Source organism: Alligator sinensis, unplaced genomic scaffold (assembly GCF_000455745.1).
Source record: "Alligator sinensis unplaced genomic scaffold, ASM45574v1 scaffold35_1, whole genome shotgun sequence".
NCBI lineage: Eukaryota > Metazoa > Chordata > Crocodylia > Alligatoridae > Alligator > Alligator sinensis.
The window spans coordinates 778,754-788,763 of record NW_005842340.1 but is presented as its reverse complement, the minus strand read 5'-3'; the positions used below and the strand labels follow the sequence as shown (position 1 = coordinate 788,763).

Below are 10,010 nucleotides of genomic sequence, written 5' to 3'. Positions count from 1 at the left end.
AGCGTTTAGGAGTCTGAGGTTTGGGGTTTGCACCATGTCAGGGATGGAACCAGAGAATCTGCATGGACTGCCCGTGAGTACAGTATGTCAGTGACTCAAATGAGAAAAGGGGAACATGTTGATTCTTGGTTGGTTTAGGGTGCGAGTGCAAGTTTAATTGTATGCCAGAGCAAGGGGTTTAAGGTGTGTGTGTGTGAAGCATCCAGAGGAGTCACATGGGGGACTGTCTGATCTGTGCAGAGTGGGATGATATGTGGAGGGAGGATTTATGCAGCAACATGGAGAATGGGTGTAGATAATTGAGAAGCCAGGAGGTGAAGCACAGTAGCAATGAGAGGTGAACACAGGAGATATTAGGACCCTGCAGAAAAGCATACAGGGGATGAAGCATGTCAACAAGCACTGTGTTATCCATAGAAATAGCTACAAAAGAAATTCAGATGAAAGAGCCTTGGGATAAGGTTGCTAGATGGCATAGTTTGCCAAAAGAAAGTTGTTGTTAATTTAATTCAACACGCTTCACTCATCAGTCCCCTTCTCTATCTCATACATCTCTTTCTACCAGCTGCCCATCTCCACACTGATCTCAAACAATCAACAAGAAGGTTAAACACCTTTACTACATTTACTCCTATACATGTTCGTTAATTTGTATGGTTAATGGGGGCTTGCTTCACGTTTCATAAATTACATTGTACATAGTCATGGCCTGTCCTAGGGTGTGTGGAAGGGAGTGTGGTGTTAGATAGGCTTTTCATAAAATTTGGGAAACTTACAAGTGACCTGTTTTAGTGATTGTCTTAAAACAGGGATTAAAGTTTTGCACAGAAATTGCAGAATTGAAATGTGCATTGATGTACTTTGATGATGGTCAGAGCTGAGGGTACATGGTTACAGGCTGTGGTCAGGACAAAGACATCTGGGCTGTGGGTCATGGAAGAAAATTGTTTTTAGTTCGTTTGAAGCAACTTATTAAAGAAAGGGTGCTCACAAGTGGAGTGTGGATACGGTGCAGAATGACTCCCTTTTCATTTCCTTTCTATGATATGTAGAAGTGCATTGCTCAGTCTAGCAGTCTCAAATTATAATAAATATTAAAATGTATTCATGCTGATAATTGTTACATCTTGATACCCATCCAGGCACTACGTATTATTTTCTCAAGTCTCCACAGCCCCGGCTTGGTGTCTCCCAAACTCTCTTCCCTTAGGCCAGCCTTACTTCTCCTCCTAACACCTTGCAAGTCCTCCTCCATGCCCCAGACCACAGTACTGTTTCTTTCTTTTCCTCCATTCAGAACACACATTGCCCTGAACTCCCTCCACCACAGCACAGCCTGGCTCACAACATGTACCCCACCATGTCTCCAATCCACATTGTGCACCTTACTATCCTACCCATTCATATCTAGAATGCGGATACAGATTGGTGAATTAGGTATGTGTGTACAGGCCCCAAAGAGAGAATCATTGTTTTCCATGCATGTGAGTGAGGTAGATAGGTAAGTAGTGCCTGTTATTTTTTTATAGGCACCAGAATACATTGGAAAGTGCTGGCCTGAGTCGTACATCTTTTCAGGCAAAGCTGATCCTCCACTTGATTTAATCTGGGCTCCTTCTGCTTACACAGATCCCCAGTTAATCCCCAGCATTTACTTCAGACAGCTAATGCTTTCTTGGGTTTATACAGTGCAAGGCCCTGAGCCTCGCTGCAAGCCTGGTTTTGGACATTTTCTTCATCTGAGATTTTTCCTTTTTGCTTTCAGATTATTAACAACTACCTGGACAGACCTCATGCAAGGGCTATGGATGGAGCATCCCCAAGTGTAATGCATTTCAGGGACAGCAAGAGGAAAGTAGACTATGTTTTGGCCTATCACTACCGAAAATGCACCTCTCACCATCATCCATCTGGTGGCTCTCTAGGTGGCTTGCACAGACCTGTCAATTTGGCTGTTGTTTCTAATGGGGAGACAGGAAAAAGCCATGGTGAAGAGCCGCCACAGCAAAATCATGACCAGAATATGCCCCAGCAGCAGCCAGATCAGGCAGGTGCTCACGTGATTGAACTGAGCCCCCTGGATGCCCTGGAGGAGGAGAAACAAGAGCAGAGGGAGGAATATGAGCGCAACCTCATGGAAGCTGGGCTGGAAATAGAGAAAGACATTGAGGTAAGAGGGCAAGGAGCATTCCCCCAGTGTAGCACTGGGCTTCTCACTGGCAAGATGTTGCGTGAATTCAGTACAGAAAGTAAATATGGAGAGGCTCCTAATGTGGCGGGGGTGAAAGCACTGGTGAACACCCCGGGGCAGCCTGGACTCTGCTTTCTCGCCAGTGGCTTTCCTTCACAAAACTCTCTTGCCCCGACCAGAGTACACAGTTGTGGTTTGAGGTTTCAAATCTGAAGGAACTAGAACAGATTGTTCATGTTCCACTACAAGCACTGGATCTGGCATGAAGCGAAGGTCATCTCGTGCTTCAAATGCAGCTTAGAGGCACTGTTGTCCTTTCACTGTGAAGGCATGACCCAAAGCCTACAGAAATCCCTTCATTCATTGCTTTCAACTGGTGTGACTATGCTGAAGTTATCACTGACCTGCACTGGTGCTAAGTGAGAGGAGAAACAGGGCCTGCACTGTATTCATTAGGAATAAAAAAGCATATGGTACTACTACCCCCATCCCTTCTTTTCCCAACATTTCTTGTGCACTGGCCATATTTAAAAAATATACGTTGTGTCTACCTCTAGCCTAGTCCTAAAGATAACAAATTGCTATTGTTACCAGCTAATGAGTTTCTCCCTGAAATCTGCGCTTTAACACTGACAATACCTAGTTTATAGTCTGCTGGCAGGCCTTTGGGGGGAAGCGGAGGGGGGGGGGTCAAGTATGTGCATATTCAGAAATTTGTTTGAAATATGAAATTAACTTTTAATATTTTTTCTAAACATTTCATTGCTTGGATCTGATTTACTTACTTACTGTTTATATTTAAAATATTAAAAGATGAAAAAACTGATACTGAAAATTTAAGCCACTCATCATTTTTGCCATTTCCTTTAATAAGATAATTCAATTTTGTTTTCTTTTACTAGAAAAAATATTTGGTGTCTAAATATTCTTTTTCTTTGCAGTGAATTGTTAATTGTTTTTTCCTCAATTGAATATGAGATCATATCACTTTTAATTTATTTTAATATAATTTTAAAACATATCTTTGTGCTTAAGTTTTACATTGAATATACAAAGTTGTTAAAATGTCTTTGAGTGTTGAAAGTATATATGGACAAGTTGTGCCTGTGTTTGTCCTGAAACAGAAATATCCTGGGATTGGCATGTATGCACATCACCTTTCTAATCAGGGTTTAGTGAGTGGCTGTGCGCGCTGCTGCTTTTCTGTCATTGATTCAAGGATGCAGTCCTGGGATAACTGTCCAAATGAAATGTATAATGTCCCAGAATAAACTGTTAGTACTTCTTATCCTGTGAACCTTTTTAGGATTTATCCTGGGACAATGGACATGGGTGTCTGAACAATTGTACTTTGTCCTGGAATAAAATGGCTTATCCTGGGAAAATGCAATGTCTGTATGTAGCCCTATAGTCTCTATACATCTATATTACAGGCATCTCACAATCTTTAATGTATCTATGCTCACAACGTACCTGTTATCAACCCCAGTTTGCAGATTGAGAACTGAAGCTAAGGTTATGCCTACATTGCAGATTCAGTGTCCTCAAACATGCTCTCCCTTCTAGCTTTTTTGGGAGCCAGAGATATTCATATTTGCTACAATAAAGTCTGTAGAGGCTTCTCATTTTGAGTGCTTCTAAGCTATGGGTACCTGGCTCTAGAAACCAGAGGCCTTGTTTTTGTAAGTATTTAAATCCTGTGGTTCTTATTTATTTCAGTGCAACTGCTTAGTATTTCTGAAAAGTGAGCCCCAAATACCAACCAACTCTGGAAATATGGGCTTAAATGACTTGGTGGGTTTCACATATCAAGTCAATGGCAGGGCTGAAAAGCAATTCAAGGTCTTCTGACACCTCTTGTGGTTCCCTTGTATACTGTGTTGCTTTGCTTGGCTGCAGTTATTTTGGCTGAAGGAACACACTTAGTTGGTACAAAAGTGAATTGGGCAGTGAACTGAAGAAGCTGGAGTTCAGATCCAGATTGGTTTTGTGCTGAGTTTTAGGTTGAGGTTTAATAGTAACTGAAACTTCATTAGCTGTATTTCTGTGATCGCATAACAATAAAAATCAGAAACTCTGTGAGATCAGCTCTTTTTTTATAAAGTTTCCTTCAGATTAACCTGTACAGGACTAGAAATACAAGTAGCAGATTTGTTTTTTTCATATTATTACCCACTTGAAAATCAGTTGTGAATGTGTCTCTAGTAATATACAGCATGTTGTTTTGAATAAAATAATTTATGGAGAAATTTGTTTGTTGGCAGTGTTGCTGCTAATTTTTCATCAAGGTTTTGTTAATGGTGTAGGAGGGTGAGGGAAACAACCCTTTTTAATGGAATAAAAGATTTCTGAGGAAAATGTATTCAATGATGAATTTTGAATGGCAGGAGGGCAGGGTGGCACCTTAGAGACTAACTTGTTCAGAGAAGCTTAGGCCTTATTTCTGTTTTTGAAGATTGATGAGAATGGTTTCTATTTCTTTCTAAAACTTGAATATCTCAGGGGAATGCTTTCATTTTTTTCTCTCATTTTTCTAGCAGATAGGGGAGTCAGGGGGGTTGGAAATAGCAGGTTGAGGTGAGAATGGTTCAGATAAGAAGATGTCAAGTGGCACCAAAGCAAAGAGCACTGTGTGGCGCATTTCACTTCCCTACTAGTTGAGGGGTCCATGCAGGCTCTGTGCTTTTTCTCTCCTCCCCTGGCTGAGAAGAATCTGGGGGGAATATAATATTCTTTTTTTTTTTTCAGCCCACAGGTTTGTTTTTTTTCCTTTTCACAAGGTCCTTCAAAACTGTGTAGAGGCTTCCATGTTGTTATCTTTTTGCGGCATTTCATAAGGAGAGTTTCTCTCCATTGATATAGCAAAGAGCTGGCCATAAGCATCATGTCAAACAGAAGAATGAGGCTGACTTGAGAATGTCTTTCTCAGCCTTATGCAGAAATGTGCAGGATGCCATAAAAGCTTGAAAATCCAAAGAAGGGTATACTAATCCACAAATTCTGCCTCGTGGAGTCTTCTCTCTCCTGGTATATTTTAGTGGTTTGTCATGCTGACAGTTGAATTGATTGGTTGTTTTTTTCCTTGTCTCCCTTTTGCCTGATTGACAGGATCCTTCACTTGTAGCATTATTAATATGTGGATTTCTCTGTTTATACCCCTTTGTTGATTTGTATTTCACTAGGAGTAAGGCTGATCTTCCTGTATTTCACTATAAGTAAGGCAGCTTAATCTTGATCTCTGTTAACACTGTTGGTAAAAACTCTAAGGTTCATTCAGCTACGTGAGCCTATCATGGTGTTTTTTATATCTAACTAGCTGGCCCACAGGAGACTAGATTTTATACAGTCATTTTTTTGTGGCCTGCCTACCCTGCTTCTAACCTTGCTAGAGAGTGCTTCAGTTAACGTACACTCTGCCTCATTGCTACTATTCTTTTAAGAGCTGGGATATAAAATATTTTCTACTTAATTTTTTTCTTCCTTTGTTTAAACTTGTCATGTTAATATTCTGTTTGTATTTGCCTGTTGAAAACTGAATAACTTGATAAGGGAGATGCCTTATTTGAATTACCAGATTGAATGATCAATTCAATGCTAGTTTTGAGTCACTAAACAGAATGAGAATTCAGACTGTTTTTAATTTAAAAATAAAAAGATCAGGGTACAGGAGTAACTACACTGGACCCTATCTCCATCTCTACCACTTCTCACCTGTAAATTAAAACATTTCCACCACTTCCCAACTTGCTTATACTTCTCCATCATTAACTGATTGCCTTGCTCTGCCCAAAATTAATATTCCTTGCTTGTTTTGTTCTCTGATTGAAAGATTCTGGTAGATACATGCTGTTTAATAAATGTAAAGCAAAGATTTCAAGAGAGAGGCCCAGCATACATTGTCATATTCTGTTGTCTCATAACACAATGTGGTGGAGTACTAGAAAATGTCTCTGAATCTGACCTGTTTGACATTATGAAGGGAGATAATTATACAGTGATGTAGGTTCATGTATTTGGTTATAGATCTAACAAGCTTGCATTTTCTTCTGTTAAGAATAGGCACCAATGAGGTTAACAATGCCTTGATTTATGGCTTAGGGTGTTGTTGGCTTAGAAGAATTCCCTCCTATATCCCCAGAAAGTACTAATCCCCATTTGCCCTTTTCTGTTGGCTCAGTCAGTATCTGAAGCTGCTTGAGATGCTCCATCAACACACACTTTCACCTATCACAGAACATCAGTATTTAACTTAAATTTGAATTGCATTGCTACTTTAATGACAATTCTGTACAGTGTGCTGTATTCACCCCAGGATTATGTATATTGCTAAAGCCTAATAGGAAGAGAATGGTAAGACATTTGAGAGGCATCATGGCACTCTGACACAATGGATCACTTTACCACTTGTTATAAATGAAATGCATATTGCTAAATAACACTTCAGGGATGAAAATACTTCTTAAAATGCTTTTCTTAGATAATTTTTAAAAATCTATTTATTAATTAATCCAACCCATGGAATAACAGATTTAGGATTCCTAAACATATCCAATGCCCCAAAATATACACAGACAGATATTGCTTGAAACTCTTTCTTTCTTGGTTTCACAGCTGTTTTCTGCACAGCTTTGTTTATCAGTAGCATCTTCTCCACCTAAGCTGGCTCGCTGCCTTGCTTCCAGCTGCTAAATCATATTTAAAATACTATGCATATATAGGGTGAACATACATCTCAGTTTGGCCAGGACAGTTTTGGATTTCAGAGGCCGATCCCAACTTTCTGTAAAAATTAAAATGAGTGTCCTGGGTGTCCATGGTCCTGGACCATGCCTTGACCTGTTTTTTTCCCCTGGAGTATTTTTTGACCCCTGGATATCCAAGGGTCTCATTTTGCCCCCACAATGCAAATTTGCAGAGCAGAGGAACAGTTTTTTTTAGTTCCCACATGTACCTCTTGTAGTCTCTCAAAGGGGTTTGACACGCTACAAGAGGCACGTGTGTGCTCGTTTGGATGCGCCCATGGAGGTCAAGCAAGGTCCCAAGACTGAGAAAGGACAAATATAGTGCCCATCTTTAAACAATGGAAAAGGAGGACATGAGGAAACCAGAGGCTTGGTTCTCCACAGAGACACTTTGGTAGCCTGCCAAAGCATCTCTGTGGTTGGCCCTTTCTCTGGTGCCGAAGCATGCTGCCTGCCTATGTGGGGCAGGCAGCGGTGCAAGCTGCAGGGACCTGGACTGGCTTGTGCCAAGTAAGTAGGAAGTTGAGGGGCTGGAGGAGGGGCCAGGGGACCTTGCAGGGGGGCCTGCCTGGCCCCAACTCCCAGTTCCTTTCCCTAACTCCCCATTTGTTTCCCCCATGCACCACTCGTTCCCCTGGCTCCCCGTTTGTTCCCCCCGCTCCCCTTCATTCCCCCCATCCCCTGTTGGTTCCCTCAGCTCCCTGCTCACTTTCCCAGCCCCTGCCACACTCACCAGCAGTAGCAGAGAAGCTCCCCATTAACTCCACCCTCCCCCAAACTCCCAGTTCCTTTCCCTAACTCCCCATTTGTTTCCCCCATGCACCACTCGTTCCCCTGGCTCCCCGTTTGTTCCCCCCGCTCCCCTTCATTCCCCCCATCCCCTGTTGGTTCCCTCAGCTCCCTGCTCACTTTCCCAGCCCCTGCCACACTCACCAGCAGTAGCAGAGAAGCTCCCCATTAACTCCACCCTCCCCCAGTCTCCAGCCCCCTGCTCATTCCTCTGCTCTTCTCCAGGCTCTGGAGGCTGAAGATGAGCAGGAGAACAAGCAGGAGGCTGCTCCCCGCTTGCTCTCCCAGACCCCCACACTCACCAGCAGTAGCAGAAAAGAAGCAGGAGGCTAGAGACAGCAAAGGAAGTCTCCAGTACATTTCCAAGGGCTTGTCTCCAGCCTTCTGCTCATCTCCATCCCTCTGCTCATTCTCCTGCTTGTCTGATGCTGCCGGTGGTGTCTGTGGTGTGTTGCCAGCACCTGGTTGGTGCTCCGAGGGCATGAGGCGTTCATGCAGGGGACCCAACCCTCCTAAGCAGCCCCCACACCCAGAGCCCCACCACACCTACCAAAACACTGACTCACATCCCCATGCCTGCCTTCCCACCCCCTCCTGCAAACCCCACGTCCCCCCCATCACCCACCCACCATGTGATAAGGAAACTAAAAGCAAACATTAAAACATATAGATATTTAGGATTTATTTTGTTATGATGCTAGAGACACTGGTAGGCTTCCAAATTTCTTTAACACTGTAAATATAGCAATAAAACATTGCCCAACTGATCAATCCTTTTCTCTCTCTCTTTTGTTCTAAATGTGGAAGAATGTGGATTTTGGGGTATTTTAAAAAGTGAATTTGGTATGTTGCTTCAGCAGTCTAGCTGACACAAGGGGCTAGTGTCCCCAGATATCAAGTGGCTGGGCCTCAGAAGATCCTGAGGGCAAGTAGCCCTGAGCTGCTGGCCAGGGCAGGTTTTTATAATACTGAGGCCAGCACCTGTGCTGGCCCCAGGCTCTAGCTCCCCCTGGCTGCAGATCTGGGAGGAGCCAGGCAGGGTTATTTTGCCCCAAGTGGCACAATTTGCTCCACAACAAAGAGCCTCGGTTCAAATTTGCACCGCTTCTCTTTGAGCTGCTGTAAGCGCATGAGCTTGCATGTGTGGATGCACCCCATGCCTTCTCAAAGAGTGCAGACAGAAGTAACAATTTTCACCCATTCTGACCACACAGAAAGCAGTCTATAGCCATGACCAAACACAAGTGCACAGCTGCCACCTCTTGAAAAATGGTTGATTGGGCGAAAATCTGCGTGAGGGTTCAGATGAAGATGTTTCAAAACATAGTATTTTCTGTAACTTGTCTGCCTGCCTACCAGCCTCTGAGCTATTTTCAGAATGGGAGCGGGGAAGGGAGTGCAGAGAGTTTAGTCTGGGGTTTTTTCACCTGCCCACTGGAGGGTGGGGCAGGTGGATTGGAGCTTCCCTGAGGTGTGGGGGGTGGGCTCCAATTTATGCACCCCCACCTCCAGTGCTGGCTGAGGAACCCCTAGACCGAGCTCTCTCTACTCTCGTTCCCCCCTCCCATTCTGAAAACAGGGCAGTCTGGGAGGGAGGAGCGGCCCTTGCTAGGGAAAACCAGCAAAGTATTGTCAGTTACAGTTAGGAGCTGCACTTCTGTCTGCGCCCAAATATAACAACCAAAACCTCTGCAATTCATTCAGCCAGTCCCTTGTGAACTCTAGGATGAATCTTATCAGGTCCTGCTGACTTGATAGTATTTAACTTATCCAGGTACTGGTGGTAATTGTCATGGTGTTTTTCCCCTTATTCTAGGCTGAATTTCTGCCACTCTTCTCCCCTCACTCCGTGTCCTTGATACTCATTGCAGTAGTCAGCTGACAGTTGATCTTTTTTGTGAAGATGAAATAATGAAAAAATAAAATAAAAGTAAATATTTCAGCCTTCTTTGCATTGTACCATATTAGCTTCTTCTCCAAATTCAGGGACCTATGCTTTACTTGTTTTTATTCCCCTTCCTTCTGACATTTATAGAGTACTGTTTTTGTTCCCTTTTATGTCCCTTGCTAGCTGTATCACAATCTGCGTCTTAGCTTTTCTGATTTTGCCCTTACATGCTCATGCTAAACTCATTCTTAGTAATATAGACAAGTTTCCAGTTTCTGTAAGATTCCTTTTTAAATGTCCAGTTGTTGAAGTGCTTGTGGTTTACCAAAGAAGGTTTCTACCTATACTTCCTGTCCTTCCTTCATATCAAGATAGTGTGCTCTTAACACTGCTCTTTAGA

The 10,010-nt window shown here is 43.0% G+C and overlaps 1 protein-coding gene across 1 annotated transcript in view; it reads left to right on the top strand.

Annotated features, from left to right (window-relative positions):
• The window catches only part of ANO2 (anoctamin 2), a 321,678-nt gene that overhangs the window by 16,914 nt on the left and 294,754 nt on the right, over positions 1 to 10,010 (top strand). Inside the window, exon 6 of the mRNA XM_025210200.1 lies at positions 1,766 to 2,170. Within this exon, the coding sequence (XP_025065985.1) occupies positions 1,766 to 2,170 (405 nt within the window). The remainder of the gene's footprint in view (positions 1 to 1,765; positions 2,171 to 10,010) is intronic.